The sequence below is a fragment of the Orycteropus afer genome, unplaced genomic scaffold, assembly GCF_000298275.1.
Source record: "Orycteropus afer afer isolate SDZICR_OR568_19922 unplaced genomic scaffold, OryAfe1.0 scaffold00129, whole genome shotgun sequence".
Taxonomy (NCBI): Eukaryota; Metazoa; Chordata; class Mammalia; order Tubulidentata; family Orycteropodidae; genus Orycteropus; species Orycteropus afer.
Genome location: NW_006921716.1, coordinates 6,266,399 through 6,287,994, shown reverse-complemented (window position 1 = coordinate 6,287,994; position 21,596 = coordinate 6,266,399). Strand labels below are relative to the sequence as shown.

Sequence of the window (21,596 nt, the reverse complement as noted above, 5' to 3'; positions counted from 1 at the left end):
TGGCTGTTGTATCTACATGATCTGTAGACAGGAAGTCCTGTTAAAGACGTCCTTCTCAGAAAGGTTGGGCACACTGATCTATAAATACACATTCTTTGATATTTATCCAAAATGCCATCTTAGGGCAAATGACTTTAAACTGTAGCCAGAATGTTCCTAAGGAGCCATCTGAATGAAGGAGAGGATTATGTCCAATGGTTGGAACAAAGAGAGGCCTTCTTTAAAAGAAATTTTTAAAAAACTATTTTCAGAAATACCTCGTACATCTTAACTGAGAACCCTTATAGATAGATATCTATCTGTAGCTGAAATAAGAACTTAACCTATGAAGCAGAATTTACCCTTACAAGTAGGATGTTCTCTGGAATTTTCTGCTGTTGTATACCCTTTCTTCTTTTTAAAATGTTCATTTCGTACAGCTAAATTGATTTCACAGCCCATACTTTGAAAGATACTGGTTTACGATGAGTTTCCAAACACAGAATGTGAACTCCAACAGGGATCTTGTTTTGTCCTTTTGTTCACTGCTGTTTCCCTGGCATTTAGAATAGTGCATAAACATCTATTGTTCAACAGATAATTGGTGAATGAATGAAACTGGAAAGGACTAACTAGTTCACCACACACTCCAGTGCATTACAGAGCTGTGAAAGTTGAGACCAAGAGAGATGATGTGATTTCCCCAAATCATAAAGCTTAATTGGTTTATCACACATGAAGCTAGTACTCATCTCTTAATTGTCAAGACAGTGCTTTAAAAACATTGACTCTAATATATCCAAATAACAGCAGAGATCTAAAACAGTGATTACCAATCTCTGTACCTGGGACCCTTCAGGGGTCTACAATTCTGTTTGAACACCAAGCATAGTACGTAGATGGAATGAATAGTATGTCTTCAATATCTCAACTTCTCTAGTAATTGCTATTATGTTGTTGTTGTTGTTAGTTGCTGTCACGTTGGGCCCATTCATGGTGACCATTTATGTAACAGAATGAAACATTGCCCGGTTCTATACCATCTTTTTGATGTTGTTTTGGCTACTATGTTAGTCCATCTCATTGAGGGCCTCCCTGGCCTTTCCCTACTCTTCACTTTACTATGATGTCTTATTTTAGCTGTTGATATTTCCTGATGATCTGACTAAGTAAGTAGGTGGAAGTCTTGCCATCCTTGCTTCCAAGGAGTAGTCTGGTTGTATTTCTTGTGAGATTGATTTGTTAGTTCTTCTGGCAGTTCACAGTGTATTCAGTATTCTTTGCTAACACCACAAGGATACTACAGAACACGTTAGTCTTGTCTTTCAAGACATAACCTCTCTTTTGGTCAGAGGTTTGGGCATGGAGGGGGCTTATTGATTCTTTAGGAGCCACTTGGGCCTGGACATTCCATTTGATCTTTGCTGCTGACAGTCGGCACCTGTGTTCTCACCCATGGTGTCCCTGCTGGCATTTTCTCTTCCGTTCCTGAACATCTATGAGAATAATTCCTCAAATGTTATTTATGTAGATGCACTCATTCTCTTACAAAGTGTCTAATTTATAGGAAGGTGCAGTCCTGGTTTGTAGCACCTTTGGTTATTTCTAGTAACGTCAGGAGATACAAATAATTAAAAATATGACAGTTTATTGCTGTCATGTTTGAAACTCTAAAAAGTTTGAAAAATCAAAGTGACAATCTTTAGCTCATAGTTTAAAGTCTATTCTTTTTTTTCTTTCCATTCTGTTTTCCCCTTTTTGATTTCTACCGTGTCATTCCCCTTTTCTTTTAGGGAAGTGGTTATCACGTCCTTGTTTTTTTGTGCTTGTAGAGATCTTAACTAGCAAACATCTCCATGGCTTATAAAATACAAATGAGACCAGAATTGAACAGATGCAAAACGTTCTGATTAGCTAGAGAATAGATTTAAAGAAGGAAGTGACTTCCTCTCTGAGGATCCCCCAATTTCTTTGTGGTTGACCTGATGGCTCTTTGTGGAGTGCTCCAGTTACTAGTTTTACATTTGATAAGAGTGGTGGTGAATGGCTCTGAAGTAACCAGCTGAAGCTTTTGCCCTCTGTTTTTCTCCAGGTTAGGAAAGTCCAAGGGAGCCTGTAAAGCATTTGAAAAGCTGGTGTGTTCTGCCTTTGTCATCTTTTCTCCCTCTCTCACTTTCTGTGAAGTGCAGTTTGGTAGAGTGACCTCTCCCCTGGGAACTTTTTTCTAGTTGAATCCCAGGAGCGCTTCTCTGCCTGATCTAGCTGCCAAGGTTTGCTTTTTTTTTTTTTTTGCCTTACTGCAACTCCCTTCTCCACCTCAGTCTACTTCCTTTCTTTCCTCTTTAACAATCCTGACCAAAACCCAGTTGCTGTGGCATTGAGGAGGAGCCTCCCTGGGGCCCCGCATGTGTCCCAGTAGAACTCTGCTGGTTTTTGGGAAGTAGATGGCCAGGCCTTTCTGCAGGAGGCACCTCTAGGTGGACTCTTAACTTCCGACCTTTGGGTTTAGTAGCCAAGCCCATTTATCATCTGCACTAGCCAGGGAGTCACTGTCCAATTCGTCCCTTGGGGTTCTTGGGTCCTTCTCCAAATGGGGTGGGTCAGGTTGCCTCAACTTTTTTCTGCTTCAGATATACTTGTTCATTTGTACTGTTCTCCCCATGGACAAATATGGGAAAATTACAGCCTTAAGAAATCTAAAGCCTTCATGACCCTTGCTACTGAATCCTTTTCTTTTGAAGATAGTCAGCAGTTACATAGCAGGAATCAGCTATTGTTGTTGGAGTTGCCTTAAGTCAATGGTTCTCAACCTGAGGCAGTTTTGCCCCTCAGGGACATTTGACCCGCTTTGGAGACATGTTTTTGGTTGTCACAACTGAGGGTGGGGTGGGGGCTGCTACTGACATCTCCTGAGTGAGGGTTGTTGTTATGTGCCTCATAGTGACCCCTCCTTGGGTTTCCAAGGCAGGTAGTATCACTACCGAAGTAGATTGCCCCATCTTCCTTCTGAGGAGTGGCTGGTGGGTTTGAACCGCCAGTCTTCTGGTTAGCAGTCAAGTGCCTTAGCCACTATGCTACCAGAGCTCCCTGAGTGAGTAGAGGTCTGGAATGCTGCAGAGGACAGCCCTCCTGACAATCATCCGCCCAAATGTCCATGGTGAGAAGCCCTGGCTCAAGCGGATCTTCCGTCATTAGTGCAGAACCCCCTTTCTAGGGAACCTCCAGGTATTCTTCCACCTCTCGGGGCAATTTCCTACATACATCGAGAAACAAAAAATGAAGCACAAAGAGTGGGAGCCACAGGCACAGACTTATAAAAAAGGAAAATACCTTTTATCTTGTGATCTTTTGGGATAGTGTCACTAAAGATGTCTTAAATATATGTTGTATGTCTTTCATAACTCTGGGATAAAAAATGAGAGCTGTTTGCTCTTGTTTTGTGCTTCTATAAAACAGCCCTAGAGACTGAAGTTTCTTATCCTGCTTCAGCCTTAGGGCTATTATTTCTTCTTTGAAGATTGACTAAAAAAGGTATATACTTTTTTTTTTTTTTAATTGTGATTTGGGTAAAAGTTTACAAAACAATTTCATTTTTCACTCAACAGTTGATACGCATTTTGTTTCATGACATTGATTGCAGTCCCTATAATGTAACAGCTTAAGAAATCTAAAGCCTTCATGACCCTTGCTACTAAATCCCTTTCTTTTGAAGATAGTCAGCAGTTACATAGCAGGAATCAGCTGTTTGTGTTGGAGTTGCCTTAAGTCAATGGTTCTCAACCTGAGGCAGTTTTGCCCCTTGGAACATCTGACCCACTTTGGAGATAAGTTTTTGGTTACCTTTTTCTTGAGTCCTTCTTTCCTATGCATTCCTGCCCTCTGACCTATCCCCCTGTACAAATACTGCCCTTCTGATCTCCCATGGTTGATTGGACTAAGGAGTGTACCTACCTAGTATAAATGGTCACCTTATGCGCCTGTCCATTCATTGTCTGGCTGAGAGCCACAGCGGTGAGTTCAATTCCAGGGCTGAAAGGTGGCTAGGGGTTGTAGTCTTTGGGTTTTACTAGTCTCTGTCAGACCAGTAAGCCTGGTCGTTTTTACGGATTTGAGTTTTGTTCCACATTTTTCTTCCCACTCTATCTAGGATCTCCTAACTTGATCCCTTTCCAAGTGGTTGACAGTGGTAGCTAGCTGGTCTAGCACTTGTGGTCTCAGGGTCATGCAGGCTGAGGTTGGCATGATTCACTAGTCCCTTGGATTAATTGTTTCCAGGTATCTTTGATTTTCTTCATTGTCCTGTGCTCCACAGGAGGAAAGACCAATTCTTGCATTATAGATGGCCAGTTGCAAGTTTTTAAGACCCAGTCCTACTCATCCAAGTAAGATGTAGAACTATGTTTTTGTGTAGTATGTTATGCCAGTTGAACCTTGATGTCCCACTTGCACCCATGGTCCAGAGCCCATATGGGACCAGTGACTCACTCCCTCAAGGTGTTTGACTGTGACTAAGAAGTTATAACTTTGCCCTGTTAGCTCTATTATATATATGGATGTTCTTATAGCACATACAAGGAGCTCTAGTAGCGTAGTGCCTAAGGCACTTTACTGCTAACCAGAAGGCTGGCAGTTCAAACCCACCAGCCACTCCTCGGAAGGAAGGTTGGGCAATCTGCTTCCGTAGTGATACCGCCTTGGAAACCCAAGGAGGGGTTGCTATGAGTTGGGTCTGACTCGATGGCAAATAACAACAACATAGCACGTACACATATGTAGAAATACTGTCTGACATATATGGTCATGTTTATATACCCTTTTATGTAGACATAACTGATCATTTAGCCTGTCTACCTGTGTATCCACCCATACATTAATGTTTGTTATTACTGATAATTCAGTATTGTGTGTGTCAAAGTATTTACCTTTATTGTCTGTATCTCTTGTGTACCTCTCCTTCTCTTCCTTTTCCTTAGTGTTACTGTGTTGGTCACTTACTTTTTGTATATTGCCTTTCTCTTCACACAAATCAGTACTTGTCTCTCACCTATCTAGTTTTCCCTCTCCTGTCCTCCCATCTCTGTTATCCAACACACAAAGTTTTCTTCTATAAGTAAACCTTTCCTTGACTCTACAGTAGTGGACTCCTACGATATTTGTCCTTCTGTGATTTTTACTCAGCATAAATGTCCTCCAAGTTCATCCACATTATGAAGTGTTTGGCAGATTGTGGATCATTCTTTAGTGTTGCATAGTATTCTTTTGTGTTTACGTACCACAGTTTGGTTATCCATTCATCTGTTGATGGGCACTTAGGTTGTTTTCATTTCTTTGCTATTGGGAGTAGTGCTGTGATGAACATGGGCGTGCATTTATTTATTTGTGCCCTGGCGCTCACTTCTTTAGGATATATACCTAGTAATGGGATTGCTGGATCAAATGATATTTCTAACTTTTTAGGGAATTGCCATACCATTTTCCACAGTGGTTTTTCATTTTAGGGTTCCACCAGCATTGTATGAGAGTCCCAATCTCTCCACATCCTTTCCAGCATTTGTTATTTTCTGCCTTGTTGAACTTTGCTATTAGTGCTGGAGTGAGATGGTATCTCACTGTTGTTTTGATTTACATCTTTCTAAAGCACATAACAACAACAACAACAGTGGGTAATGATCGTGAACATTTCTTTATGTAGTTGTTGGTTGCTTGAATGTGTTCTTTGGTGAAGAGAAGTATATACATTTTTCATTTCTAAAGATGTTTCTAGGGCAGGATTATATTTTAATTCTTTCTTGGGTGGTGATTTTGTGCCATTGAGTCAGTCAGTTTTGACTCAGAGTGAACCTATAACCAAAGCAATCCAAACTCGCTGCCATTGAGTTGATTCTGACTCATAGCGTCCCCCTTTGGATTTCTGAAGCAGTAAATCTTTACAGAAGTGGATTGCTCAGTCTTCCTTCTGTGGAGTGGCTGGTGGGTTTGAACTGCCAACCTTGTGATTAGCAGTTAGCCTTAGGCACTATGCCACCAGATCTCTGGATAGAATAAAACTGCTCCATATGGTTTCCTAGCCTGTAATCTTAAAAGCTTGCGGTCAGTCATCTAAGACGCAACAATTAGTCTCTCCTCTGGAGCAAAGAACAATGAAGAAAATCAAAGACACTTGGAAACAATTAATCCAAGGGACTAGTGAACCATGCAAACCAAGATTGCCAAGTCTTTTCCCTTGCAGAACTGCCGGTGGGTTCAAACTGTTGATCTTTGGGTTAGCAGCTGACATTGCACCACCGGGGCTCCTTTTTTTCTTGGGTAGATGGTATTAAAATTGAGACTAATATGATACCTTAGATTCCTTCTCTGATATCTTCCCTATTAGCTGTTTTTTTTGGGGGCAGCTGGCATTATATTTTTCCTTCTCTAATATCCTTTGGCTCGCGTCTGTGTGACCATGGTGTATTTGACCATGGTGTATTTGACTCTGCACAGACTGACTGTGGTGTTTTTGTGCACACACTTTCTTTTTAACATGAAGGTAGTTGACTGCTCCAAATAGTAACAATCTTTGGGTAGAGTAAGTGTGATAGGAATAATTTTTTTTCCCCCTTAGAAAAGTAACATTTAGTGTCTGTTTTAAATGGAAAACTCAGTGTAGGTAGAGGCAGTGAAGTGAGAATGCAACATATAAAATAAAAAGATCAAGGTAAAAGGTAGATAGGGAAAGGAAACTGAGCTCTCCCTCCGCCACTAACCAGTTGCTGTTGGGTTGACTCTGACTTGTGGCAACTTCATGTGTGTCAGAATAGAACTGCACTGTTGGGTTTTCAGTGGAGGATTTTCTATAGAAGTAGATCACCAGGCCTTTCTTTCAAGGTGCCTATGGGTGGACTTAGGAGCTCTGGTAGCATAGTGCCTAAAGCACTTGACTGCTCACCAGAAGGCTGGCGGTTCAAATCCACCAGCCACTCCTGGGAAGGAAGGTTGGGCAATCCTACTTCCGTAGTGATACTGCCTCGGAAACCCAAGGAGGGGTTGCTATGAGTCGGGGCCGACTCGACGGCAAACAACAACAACAACAACAACATGGGTGGACTTAACTTCTAATCTTTTGGTTAGTTAGCAGCTGAACACATTAACTGTTTGCATCACCCAGGGACTCCACGTATCTGTGCATCTTCCCCTAATTCATTTGTTCAGCCAGCATGGCTCAGTACCCACCATGCTCAGTCACAGTGCTGGGCTAATGATGCAGGATTGAAGTCCAGTGCTAAGGTCGGGTCTTGCCCAGCCTAGTGGGCATGTCTAAGCACATGTTACTCAAAAGTGCTTATACCCAGAGCCAGGACACCTTTCTCAGCTTGGGTCATGGATTTGGGGAAGCTTCTAAGAGGAAGAGACACCAAAAACTGAGTTCTGAAATGAATGAGATTTGGAAATAAGGAGGGATTTCAGGCAGAGAAAATATAACATGTGCAATACACAGAAAAGAGCCTGTCTTCCTAGAAGAGCTGTGGGTTGGAAGATGTGGTTGGAGTGTTAGGTGGGTAGGAGCTAGAGTAGGTGGTTCCAGATTGTAAGAGCCATGAACTTTACTGGGATGTGGGAAGTCACTGAAGGATTTGTGGCGAGGGCGTAATGTGGTCAGATGTCAATTTTAGAAAGCTCACTCTGGTGGCAGGAGGATGCCTGGATCATCAAGGAGCTTTGGTGCAAGAATCTAAGTGAGGAATAGAGCCTGAACTAAGGCAGTAGTGGTGGGATGGAATGGAGGGTAGGAAACAGGATTCTGGAGGAGAGAGAGAGAACAATAAATATCTTAGAGAGGATAGGAGAAAATGCCAGGGAGGGTGTGCGGGAAGTACCAGAAGAGGGGGGTTTCTGTCTGAGGCTGCAGTGTCAGATGTCTCAGAAATGTCAAATGAGATAATGACCAAAACTGTCCTTAATTAAAGGAGTGTGGGAGGGGCAGATGCCAGGTTGCAGGGAAATGTGATGGGAAGTGAGGAAGTGAAACAAATTTCATGGAAATGGGGAGAGAGGAAGTAAACCAGGCCTGTTGCCGTGGCGTCAGCTCTGACTCGTGGTGACCCCGTGTGTGTCAGAGCGGGACTGTGCTCCACAGGGGCTTCAGTGGCTGATTGTCCAGAAGTAGATCGCCGTGCTTTTCTTCAAGATGTCTCTGAGTGGACTTGAACCTCCAACCTTTAGGTTGGAAGCCAAGAGCTTTAACCATTTGTATCACCCAAGGATTCCAGAGAGGAAATAGCTAGGATAAATCGTAGGACATGGAAAAGAGGAGTAAACAGTAAATCCTTCTTGAACATCTAATGTCTGCTCTGGCTCTGCTCCTGGGGGTGGTGCAGGGGTGGCACAGGACCAGGCCACATTTTGTTCCATTGGGTGTGAGGTCCCTGAGAGTGAGTAGGGGTAACTCCACACCAGCCAACAACAGCAAGAAGCATGTGTCCTATTCTTTGTACTCATTGTCCATTTAAAAATTCTTAAAAAACCCAGAGAGCTAGGTGGTATTGCCTTCTTTTTACAGATAAGAGGTTTGGAGCTCTTGGAGGAAAAACATTTGGTCAAAGGTCACCCAGATTGAGTCAGTTTCCCTTTCCATCTCTAATGTCAAAAGTTCATGCTTATCTTTTTTTTCCTACTCTTTTAAAAATCTCTGTCCCTAGTTTCCTCACTTTTAAACAATGAAACATTTGAATTTGAATTAAATGATCAAAAATTCTTTTTAAATCTAAGATTTATGAAAATGGCTAAAATATTTTGATATTAATGATCATTGGAATGGAAGCAAATGGTCTTAATTGGAAAGAAGTTCGAGGGTGAATAACTGAAGGGAAGAGAGAAGCAGTCAAGTGGGTGCCTCGATATTGGGTGGTGTGGACTGCAGCCACAGCGCCCAGCGGAGAACGCTACAAATTAAACTGTTACGTGGCTTAATTGTAGGTTCTAAATTGTATGAAGAAACACTTCGCTTCATTCCATGGTTGAGATTTGTGGGCGTTTATGGTAAATGAGTGGTTACACATGGAGGAGGAGGGAGAACCATGTTCTAATTCAATTTTTAAAAATTAAATCCGTTCAAATAAAACATTTATTAACATTTGCTCTGTTTTGGGCACTGTCAGTACTGAGATGAAAAGATAAGGATCTCGATATGAAGACCCCGTAGTCTAGAACTAGGGACATGCTGAAGATAACTTTTTCTCCTTTCTTCCTCATTCTGGGCTTATCTGTCTTCCCTCCTTTCCACCAGTCAGTCTGTCTGTCTGTTTGTCTCTCTGTCTGTCTGTCTCTCTCTCTCTCTCTCTCTCACACACACACACTCTCTCTCACTCACTCACTCACTCACTCACCCACTCACCTATCTGCTTAAGCTCAGAACTTAAGAACTGCATCTTTCTCACGCTCTCTGAAGTATGGTATTTCATCAAATCAAAAATACTATAGATTATAGGATATGCCAGTTGGTATGTTTTATTTAGGAAAAACAATACTTGGAGTTAAACTAAAAGGCAGTGTTTTATTGTAACTTGGTTTTAAAATTGTATGCTTATTGAAGTTCTGTTAGATTTATTTAGACATACATGTTGACCATAATAACACTCCTGTGCATAATTTTAAAAGTAAAATAAGTTGATTAAAGTTTTCTTAAAATTTCTTCATATTGAGAGCCTTAACTTTTCTGAAGGAGCTCTGGTAGCATAGTGCCTCAGGCACTTGACTGCTAACCAGACGGCTGGCGGTTCAAACCCACCAGCCACTCCTCGGAAGGAAGGTTGGGCAATCTACTTCCGTAGTGATACTGCCTCGGAAACCCAAGGAGGGGTCGCTATGAGTCAGGGCCGACTCGATGGCAAATAACAACAACAACAACAACTTTTCTGAATTACTTATGAACTACAAATAATTGACGTCTGGTTTATTTCTTTTTCTACACACAAAAAAAGTCTGTGATGCAGCCTTTCTTAAAGGGGAGAGATCTGTGTTAGGATGTAAGAGTTTCTAATCCATTGACACCTATTTTGCAAATTTTGATGTGTGCTCATAGGTGATAAGCAATTATGCCATGAACTCCACTTAGCTAATTGTCCTGTGTAAAAATAAAAGAATTTTACGATTGATGGAGTCTTTCTTGGTCCTGTCTTCTCCATCCTCACTCACACAGTGGTAAAACTCAGGCACTCTCATCTGGGCACCCGCAGTCACCCTGTCTGTGGCCTACAGGCTCTTCCTAAGACCCGTTGCCATGAAGTTGACTCTAGGGCAGGGTAGAACAGTCTCATAGGGTTTCCTAGCGTGTAATCTTAGCATAGTGCCTAAGGCATTTGACTGCTCACCAGAAGGCTGGTGGCTCAAACCCACCAGCCACTCCTCGGAAGGAAGGTTGGGCAATCCTACTTCCGTAGTGATACTGCCTCGGAAACCCAAGGAGGGGTCGCTATGAGTCGGGTCGGACTCGACGGCAAACAACAACAACAAATCTTTATGGAAGCAGACTGTGACGTTCTTTGTCTTGTGGAGTGGCTGGCGGATTTGAACCCTTGACCTTTCAGTTAGCAGCCAAGCACTTAACCGCTGCACCACTAGGGCTCCTCAGGCTCTTCCTAGTCCAGGTCATTTTACAGTCTGCTGTTGGAGGGAGTTTCCAAAAGGCAAGTCTAGACCTGTCATTCATCCCCAATTAAAACTCTTCAGGAGGATCACATGGGTGGAATTGAAGCCAGGCCAACCATCTGTTTGCACAACTATAAGAATTAAGGAAGTGGCTAAAATGTTAATAACGTGATGGAACAAATTATCATAAGTTTTCAGTCACATGGGCTTGATAATGCTATCTGTGCTTGTCTAGCTAGTCATCCCCCCAGCGTTCTTATACCCTCAAAGCAGAAAGAGTTACTGTGGGGAGAGGCTGGGACCTGAGACCTCTGTTTCCAGAGCCCCTTCTGTGACTGGGCAAGTTAATTTAACTCAGAAGGCCTTGGTTTTCTAATGGAATTAAATAGTACTACTCTCTTTGGGGATTTTAGGAGATAAAATGTAAATCTCCCTGCACAGTGGCTGGTGTATTAAGCCTTGATAAATATTAGTCACAATTTCTCTCCCTTCTCCTCTATCTTTTAAAAACAGTTTTCCATCAGAACATTAACATTAATGATCAAGTAAAAAAATCTTTTTAAATTACTTACAGTTTTAAGTAACCTATGCTTTAAGTAAGTTATTGTTTACCAGGTTTCATGTTGTGAAGTAGGAATTGGTATCTTTTCTCCCAAAGTCTGATTTCTTCTGATCTCTAAAAGATTTTTTCTCAACCTTGATTTCATTTCTATGTTTTAAATCTCAGACTGTATTTTGCCTATTACTTTATACCCAGATCTGCTAAAGAAAGTAAAACAAAACAAAATGAAATCTTGACTTTTAAGTGAGTTAAACTTAATTTAATGTAAACCTCTGGCCTAATTAATAGTTTTTAATGTCAGCTTTCTGGGCTTCACTTTCCTTATCTGACAAGTTAAAATAACAATTCTTTCTTGCTTGGTGATTGTGAGGAATGAAAGATGAGGAATGTAAAGCCCTTGATCCAGAATTTGACATTGAGTGGGAGGTGAACAAATGGTGTTCTACAGGTAATGGTTATAACTATGTCCCCCCTCCATTATGCTTCTTAAATGGATCAGTGCTCTGCTTATGCCAGTACCCATTTACTTAGCAGATTTTCTGTCCAGTCACCAAAACATAACTTTGTAGTTCTTTCTTCCAAAACCTGCCTCTTACAGTCCATTTCCCTGCTACTACCTGGCTTTAGACTCGTTACCTTACCCCTGTGTCCCTGTGAAAGCAGCTGAGCTGTTCTTTCCCACTTCGAATTTATCCCTCACTGTACTTGCCAACAATATTGTCCTAAAAGTCATTATTCTGTGCAATAAATAACCTTTGTTGTTGTTGTGTGCTGTTGAGTTGGCCTCGACTCATAGCGTCCCCTCCTTGGGTTTCTGAGGTAGTATCACTACGGAAGTAGATTGCCCTACCTTCCTTCCAATGATACTATATTGTCTACAGAAGGAAGTCCAGAATCTTCAGCCCAATTCTAATAACCTCCACAACGACTGTTACACTCTTACTGAATGTATAGGAAACAGAATAATATCTAGAAAAATATGTAAGATAAAATTTGGATTCCTGGGTTTGGGGAACCTAGAGTTGAAAATTGATGAGACTGATTTTTATCTAGTCTCTCAGATTCTTTTACTTCTTAGGAAGTCTGATTTATGACTGCTTTCAGAGACTTTCCAAGTCTAGGTACCTTTCCTACCTTTCAGTCTTCTTATCTGTTTTGAAGCATCTGTTTTTTCAAACCAGACTGTCTGGGTTCAAAATTCTAACTCCACCACATACCCCATGTGTCACCTTGACCAGGCTGCTTAACCTCTTTAAGTTTGTGTTTTCTCATCTGTAAATGGTGATACTAATACATCCACCTCACAAAAGGCTTGCACATGAGTGGTGTAGTATGTTTGTCACACGTCTCAGATTTGGATACAAATAATGCATGCAGTGGTGGTGGCAGTAGTTGTAACTTTACTAAGGCATGACCGTCATATTATGCTGATGACTCTAATACCTGCCATTCCATTTCTTTCACCTCCATTTATTGTTCCAGTTTATTGTTATCTAAAACAAACCACACCTTTAAATCTTAATGTTGATGATTTGCTCCCACCTACAGGCTAATATGGAAAAGACAGGACCTGTAACTACCAACTTTCTGAGATTCTAAACACAGAATCTCAAGGTCACCTTAGAGGTGCTGAAGCTAACTGTGGACAGCTACACAGTCCCTTTTGCTGAGATATTTATTTTCCTTGATAGTCTAACTGAATACTTAAATATTATTAGGATCCCCTTACATTCTTCTTGAATTGATCCAAACTCACTGCTGTCGAGTCAGTTTCGACCCACAGCAACCCCTCCTTGGGTTTCCAAGGTGGTATCACTATAGAAGTTGATTGCCCAACCTTCCTTCCAAGGAGTGGGTGGTGGGTTTGAACCACCAACCTTCTGGTTAGCAGTCAAGGGCCGTAGACAAATAGTGTTTATTAAAAAGGATGAAATAATCTTTGTTATTTGAGGCATGGTTTAACATCTTTTGTTTTTTTTAATTTAAACTTATTGGTTCAGTTCTAGCTGGAGAACTTGAAAGTTCTGCACAAAATATTAAAAATAAAATAATGTTTATAAGTAACTGTTATGGTTTTTAGTGTATTGCCTCATATTATTACTTGCATATATATATATATATATCTCCCATCCTCAGTCTTGTGCTCCCTGTATCACGTGATCTGGCACAGGGGATAAACTTACAAGCACACCAAAACTCACTGCCACTGATTCGGACTCATAGTGACCCTTTACGATAGAATGGAACTGCCCCATAGAGTTTCCCAAGCTGCAAATGTTTATGGAAGCAGACTGCCTCCTATTTCTCCCCCAGGGCAGCTAGTGGGTTCAAACCACTGACCTTTGGATTTTAGCAACTGAGTGCTTTAATCACTACACTACCAGAGCACGTGTAGAACCTCTTAAATGGTATCTGACAGTCATAGTGCAGCATCTTATTCACAGTTTAATTTAACTGGAGTTGGAGTAAGAGGAGCTGCAGTGAATTGCTTGATGTGGCCCTTCTAGCCATTGTCCTCCATTCGGTGATGTATTGTAAATCATATTATCCATGCCTGTTTGGGGTGGTGTGGTAGTTAAGGTTGGGTGTCAACTTGGCTGGGAAGCTGGAAGTAGTTACTCCCTATAATGACTGGCAGTCGGCTCTGTGGTGGGATTTGCCTTGAGCAACTGAGTAGCTGCTGATTGTTAACGCCATCCACTTGGGTCATTGCTGTTGGGGCAACACAGCTGGAATGTATCTTGAGTCCTGCCGTCCTGGAGGGTATAACTCAAATCACCACCCTTAGCTTCCTTGAGCTCTGGTAGCATAGTGGCTAAGTCACTTGCCTGCTAACCAGACGGCTGGCGGTTCAAACCCACCAGCCACTCCTCGGAAGGAAGGTTGGGCAATCCTACTTCCGTAGTGATACTGCCTCGAAAACCCAAGGAGGGGTCGCTATGAGTCGGGGCCGACTCGACGGCACACAACAACAACAGCTTCCTTGAGGGTATACCTACGAATCTCCTGGGAAGATTTGCCCTCCTCTTGCTTGGGTTCTGTGTTTTGGCTCAACTTCCTCTCACCCCTGGATTTGGGACAGCAGCTGTCATCTGATCTGTTGATCGAGGTTCATTAAACCCCGAGAATTGGGAGGATCCTCTAGACCCACTCACAGACCTGGGACTTCCAGCCTGCCAGCCTCCACCACTCCTATGTGAGACGATCCCTTGGGTGTCAGTCAGTTCTGTGAGACATTACAGCGAAATACAGAACCCTAAGATGGGGGAGATTACTGGGAGGAGGAGGAGGAGTTAATGTCTGAAATGATGAAGTGGTGTGGTAGTTTGGACATTTGGGACATCTTTAACCTCCGCCTCACGGGGACTGGCCTTATGCTGATTTTTCTAAGATAATTTGTTCAAGCACTAGCCAATACCAGATAGCAGGATCAAGGCTTGTGTGCTAAAAGAGGTTGAACTTTACCTTGAAAACATTTGGCAACCACTGAAGGATGTTAAATTGGGGGGTGACATAATCAAATTTCTGAAACATTGCTTGGGCACTAGAGAAGGGTACCTACAAAAGTAATTGTTCATTGAGCTTTTCCATGTACTGACTGTGCCTGCTGAGTATATCTGCGTATTAGAGGGCTTAATCATATTCCATGTTCCATTCTGGTTTGTAGTTTTTTGGAGTTGTTTATTTGTATTGATTTTATGCCTTCGGCAATTTTGTAAACACCTTATTTGTAGGCACTTTCAATATTGTAATGCTGATTATTGTTAGCTAACATTAAACAGGTAATATGCAAGAGACTGTTCCAAGTGCTTTTGCATACCTTGTATATAATGTACGTATGTACCCATTATCTCATAGATTCATAGTTTTTTTATGTTTGCCATGGTGCCTGCTGCTTGTTGAGCACTGTGGATATTCTCTTTCCTCCTCCTTCTCTGCTTGCCTGTTGAAGAACCATTTAGGTCCTGAGGCAAAAGGAAAAATCAGCCATAGAGACCCTATTTAAACTTTTGGTATTTTGCTTATCATGGATTTTTAACATAAATTTTGATTTTTAACAAATATAGCATCAAGATATTATGTGTCATATTTTTTGCTGTCTCCTTCAAATTTGCATCCATGGTAGCACCACTTTGGATTCACTGGCCTTGTCCCCGCGCTGTGGTTGAGGATTGGGAGGAAGGAAGGAGAACGTTGCTAAGGGGCAGCTGCCTCCCTGGCCACTCTCAGAAATCCCCTGTTCTCCCTGGTGGGCTTTTAGTGGTTGGCTCTACTCCAGGGAAATGGGTGTGGCTGGGGAAAGGTCTTGAATAATGTGGAAAACCTCTTTGTGGATGTTAGTCATTTCTATGAGTAATATACATTAGGATTTTTTAACCCTTTATGACCTGCAGATAATATAGCATTTTCTTCCTCTGGGGTTTGTTAGACAGCTGCTTTCCCATTGAACCTGTATAACTGTTTGAAATAGAAGAAATGAGCATGTGCTGCAAATTACTGTTTTGACAGGTACTGGATGAAATGATTCATCCTACAGGTGTGATTTTGCAAAACTTCTGTTTTTGTTTCTTTTGGCTTCTTTACTGGGAGATAAGCTTTGTAAGTGTATTTCCAGTTTCCTGTGCATTATTTAAGGAGCTCTGGTGGTGTAGTGGTTAGGGCACTTTGGCTGCTAACCAAAAGGTCAGTGGTTGGAACCCATCAGCTGCTCTGCGGAAGAAAGATGAAGCAGATTGTTTCCATAAAGGTGTACAGCTTTGGAAACCCAGTGGGGGTCGTTATGAGTTAGAATTGACTCGATGGCAGTGAGTTTGGTTTTTGGTGTTATTTGGAAGTTACCTTTCTCGTGATGATTCCATGTTTGTATAGATACTGCATTTCAGGTACTCTAAATTACATACGCATAGTGGCTAAGGCACTTGACTGCTAACCAGAAGGCTGGTGGTTCAAACCCACCAGCCACTCCTCGGAAGGAAGATGGGGCAATCTACTTCCGTGGTGATACTGCCTCAGAAACCCATGGAGGGGTCGCTAGGAGTCAGGGCCGACTTGACGGCACATAACAACAACAACAACAACAACAAATTACATACACCTGTCAAGGGATCTAGAAGGCAGTGAAGAGTCCAGAGGGACATATGTTACCCACTAATCCTACCTCCCTGAGTCCACAGTGACAAGCATGCCCATGCCCCAAATGGTCCACCTCCAGAGTCCAGAGGGACATATGTTTCCTACCTAATATGTATCAGAATCCATATTTCAGAAATTCTTCTTGATTCAGCATGGCTTCCATTAATGAAAACATATGGTACCAATAAGAAAATTCAAAATAGAAAATACTTGGGTCATGAAAAGGTTAAGGGTATCTGGATGAGACATTAAAAAGAAAAGCTATAGGTGTTTCTCACCTCCACTAACTAACTGAGAGAAATGGAATAAAGTTTCTTTATGTGTTTAGTTTACTCAGCAGTTTCTCCTTTACCCAGGAGGCTGTTAAACGTTGGATTTGATAATTAGAGGAAGCCAAAGGCATCCACACACTTCCTCTGTTTAGTGTGAGGTGGCTAAAATTTTTTAGCTAATTTGTGCTGATTTACTATTTGAGCGTTTGAAAGCCTTGCCAAGATCCGATTCCAGGCTTCTGATTCTTCTGTTCCACAGATAACTGATTAAATGAATAGACTCTGAGAAAGTGCTATTTTTTCTAAACTCATATTTTGGCAGAGTCTCAGTTGGTTGTTTTTAGTGGTCAACCCAGACTTCTCTTTGTCCTGTACTGGATAGAAGAGCCAGGTTATTTGAAGATCTAGCAAGGTGATGTGTGGACCCTAGCATGGGTAGCTTAATTGTGGCTGGGACAGTGGAGTAGCCCATAGTAGACTCTTACTTACCTTTCAGACCTGAGAGACTCTTTATTTTTTAAATCCCCAACAAGGTGTGCTGAGAACAGACCCAGTACCAGAGGAGGGGGAAGATGCTGCTGCCACGATCAGTGCCACAGAGGCCCTGTCAGAAGAGGAGCAAGAAGAGCTAAGACGAGAACTTGCAAAGGTAAAGAACCACACCTTTTTATTATTGTGGTAAAATACACTTAAAATTTACCATTTTAGCCATTTTAAAGTGTACAGTTCAGTAACATTTATTTAATACATTCACAATTTTGTGTGACTATTATTACTTAAAATTCCAGAACATTTTCACTACCCCAAAAGGAGGAAGTACCACCTCCACTTTCACCTTCCCCAACCCCTAAAAATCACTCATCTGCTTTCTATCTCTGTGGATTTGCCTGTTCTGGATATTTCATATAAATGGACTCATACAATATGTGGTCTTTGGCATCTGGCTTCTCTCACTTTAGTATAATGTTTTCAAGAAGAACCCTTCCATCTGGAGCTTCACTGAATTAAGGAATTACAGCTATGGTGTTCTGGGCTAGGGAAATACACTGCACTGTGCATTGTTTAGAAAGATTTGCAGTGGTCTTTCTTTCCAGCTTTCATTAGGGAAGGTGAGATGAGTTCCCCAGAGGAGTTTCAAAGAACAGACCATGTAAGTCAGTTCTTTGAAGTATGCGAAGATTTGAGGTTTGGTGGAAAGAGAGAGGTTTTGAAAAAGTAAGAGTTGCAATGCGAATCAGCCAGTAACCTAAGACATAGAGTCACCTGTATTGAAATTCTGCTTCCTACATTATTAGTTTGATGAGTTTATTTAATTTTGAACCTGATTCATTCTTCCTTTGTTGCTTATTTCTTCTTATAATGCACTTTATCAGTGTGCCTCTTAAAATGTGGCTTCTGAAACGGGACAGTATTTAAGGTCTTATCTGACTGGCACAGAGAAGAATATGTATTTGTTCTAGACCCTGCATTCTAATTAGTGCAGTCAAAGAGCTATGTTATCTTTTTTTTTTTTTTTCCCTACTAGCCATATCACATTTGATTGATCCTTTCTTCTTTCATTGAGTGTTATGTCCCTTTGCTTAGTGTTTTCTAAAGATTTAAAGGCCATTGACTTTGAAATCATAAAAGTGTTATGCAGGTTGGGGCTGAGAACGTTGCTTTGCAAAAACCTAAGAGCAGCATCCTTCTAAGGGTCTTGTGTTGGACATGCTTTAGGGGCCAGCTTTTAATCTCATGGGCCACAAAGTCTCTCTCACATGGTGTCTCTCTGTGAGTTTGTTGGTTTGTTTTTCCCCCTCCACTCTGTGACTCTTTCCTGCTTACAGTTTTGGCTTCCTCAAATCTTTCAAACTTGCCACAACGTTATCTCAGAGACTGTTCTCTCCAAATATTTTCAGCTTCTGCTTCTACCTCAGTTTCTCAAACCAGATTCCAGAGTGAGAGAGGTTGTGGTTAGTCAAGCTTCTCTTTCACAGGAGCACGTCAGTAATTGTTGGCCATGCATGGGTTAGCTGTCCTTGAGTTTGGGCCTACCTCTAACCATTTAGCTGGTAGGAAGCATCAAGGGGCCCACAGGGGACTTTAATTGGGACTCTCTGGGGAAGGCCGTTTGATTTATTCATGCCTCTAGCAAGCACTAGAACTGGCATATCCAGTATAAACCCACATGGAAATATGGAAGAGGGCTGGATTTAGGTTTGGCTTGCTTGAACATATTTTGGTGGGGAAGAAGATTAGTTAGTTTTAGTAGATGAATGAGAATTTTTATGAGCATTCCAGTAGAAATGTCTAGCTGGAAGTACAAACCCAGAGATCAGAAGAGAGTATGCTAGAATAATTTTAAGTGTTACCTGTGTAGAGATGTAGAGCCCTAAGCCTCTATGAAGAGCTCTGGTAGCATAGTGCTTAAGGCACTTGACTGCTAACCAGGAGGCTGGCAGTTCAAACCCACCAGCTACTCCTCGGAAGGAAGGTTGGGCAATCTACTTCCATAGTGATATTGCCTTGGAAACCCAAGGAGGGGTTGCTATGAGTCAGGTCTGACTCGATGGCACATAACAACAACAACAACAAGCCTGTATGAGAAAACTGAGTAAGGAAGTATCGGTAGAAGGGATAAAGGTTAAGGGCTACTCAAGATGAAAATAAAAAAAGAGGTACCATGCAAAAGAAGAGAAATTCTACAGAACAGATCTACAGGGGACCAACTTAACAACAGTATACATGAAACCTACAAGAGCTGCAACTTGATAGAACTCCCTTGTTTTTCTGGGTCTTGCAAGTTTTCTGCTTTGAAAGGCAGTCTTACCACTTTCCTGTTGTTCTCTATCAGTGGAAAATATTTGAGTTTTCCTTATGTGACAGGTTTCCACTTTACACACTTTCTAGCTTTTGCAGGTTTTACTATGCTGCTTTAAAAGCAACACAGATAAGTGAATCAAAATTAAAAAAACAAATGAGTCTAGTGTTTTGAGTATAGTTTTGCACTAATAATCTTTACTTATTGAATGACATATGCTGTATTTCCACCCCAACTCCCTTGCTCATAGGTAGAAGAGGAAATCCAGACTCTTTCTCAGGTATTAGCAGCAAAAGAGAAGCATCTAGCGGAGATCAAGAGGAAACTTGGAATCAGTTCACTACAGGAAATAAAGCAGAACATTGCCAAAGGGTGGCAAGATATGACAGCAACATCTGCGTATGTTCACTTGATCATATATTTTTCTAGAGGATGGTAAAGAACACTTTTCTGCCTTGTGGCTGTGGAGGGGAATAGAAAAGGGCTGATGAGGCTTCTGTAGCTTTTCTTTGGATGATGCAGGGCACTTCCCAATTTTCAAGCATACTTGACTCTCTTCTAACTTCAGCATTCTAGACCATTCTAGGGAATAGAAAGAAAGCAAACCTCCTGTGATTTAAATAAGATTTAAGTTCCAAAAATGCCACATATTGACTTGCCAAATATATATATTATGCCACTTGGTCCTTGGAATAACCCAGTAGAGTAGATGGTAAGATAGCCCTAGAAGGAAACTGGCTCAAATAAGATAAGGCTTGACTCAAAATGTAGAGTCTAGATTTGAACTTGAGTCTAGCTGACTATAGAGCCAATCCCACCCCACCCCCCACGCATACACATTGCTCTATATAAAGTCTAAGGAGTTCTGGTGGCACAGTGCCTCAGGTATTTGACTGCTAACCAGGAGGTTGGTAGCTCAAACCCACCAGCTGCTCTGTGGAAGGAAGATGAGGCAATCTACCTCTGTTCTACCTTGGAAACCCAGTGAGGGTTGCTATGAGTTGGAATTGACTCAATGGCAGTGGGTTATAGAAAGCATGAAGCAGCCCTGGTCATGCAGTGGTTAAGCACTCACTGCTAACTGGAACGTTGGCTGTTGGAACTCATCTAGGGGCTCTGCAGGAGAAGAGACCTGGTTATCTGCTCCCATGCAGATCACAACCTAGAAAACACTGGGACAGTTCTTCTCTATAACATTGGGCCACGGTGAGTTGAAAATCGACTTGATGACACCTAACAGCAGCAGCAGTAACACAACATATGAACCATAAGATTCTTGAGTCACAGCACTGATACATAGTGTGGCAGAGGCCAGATCCTTAACCTTTGTCTTTTGATCATACAGATGATGATATGGCATCATTACCAGCACTTTTGTTTTCTGGCAAAAGGAGAGCAGTAGGCTTCTAGTTCTTTGTCTTCTGTAGTCAGTCCCATTTGCTGAACTGGTACACTTAATGGTTTTTTTTTTTTTTTTTTTAATCACCTAACCATCAGCAATGAGGTGGACTGCATTTCTAAACTAACAGAATTAGGAAACCGACTCCTTTTGGTCTGTTTTCTCCCTGTGTAAGTTGGCAGCAAGAAAACACATAGGAAACTATTCTCTATGATTATATCACCATAAACTATATTTGCTTTTAGTATCTGATCTGGACGGGGTAAGTAGAATTACTTGAACATGCATTTCTGTAACATGGGGATCTTAACCTCTTTGATAGGTACCATAGTCTTTTTTTTTTTCCTTTTTTCTTTTCTTTAATCTCCAGGTAGATGGGAAGAGGAACATGGTAAATTGTACCTATGTGTTATAGCAAATAAAGGAGGTCTGGTGGCTCAGTGCCTAAAGCATTTGACTGCTAACCAGAAAGTTGGTGGCTCAAACCCGCCAACTGTTACATGGAAGGAAGATGGGGTAGTCTACTTCTTTAAAGATTTACTGCCTTGGAAACCTAATGGGGGTCGCTATGAGTCATAATCGATTCAGTGGCAGTGGTTTTGGTTTTGGTTGTAGCAAATAAGGAACTCTGGTGATGTTAGTGGTTAAGGCATTTGGCTGCTAACCAAAAGGTCGGTGGTTTGAACACACCAGCTGTTCTGTGGAAGAAAGATGAGGCAGTCTACTTCCATAAAGATTTATAGCTTTGAAAACCCAATGGGGGTTGCTCTGAGTCAGAATCGACTCAATGGCAGTGAGTTTGTGTTTTTTTTTTTGGTTTGGTTA

At 41.6% G+C, this 21,596-nt stretch overlaps 1 protein-coding gene across 1 annotated transcript in view; it reads left to right on the top strand.

Annotated features, from left to right (window-relative positions):
- TPD52 (tumor protein D52) overlaps positions 1-21,596 on the top strand; it is a 37,935-nt gene that overhangs the window by 2,417 nt on the left and 13,922 nt on the right. Inside the window, exons 2-3 of the mRNA XM_042781504.1 lie at positions 17,106-17,221; positions 19,623-19,771. Coding sequence (XP_042637438.1) covers positions 17,106-17,221; positions 19,623-19,771 — 265 coding nt within the window. The remainder of the gene's footprint in view (positions 1-17,105; positions 17,222-19,622; positions 19,772-21,596) is intronic.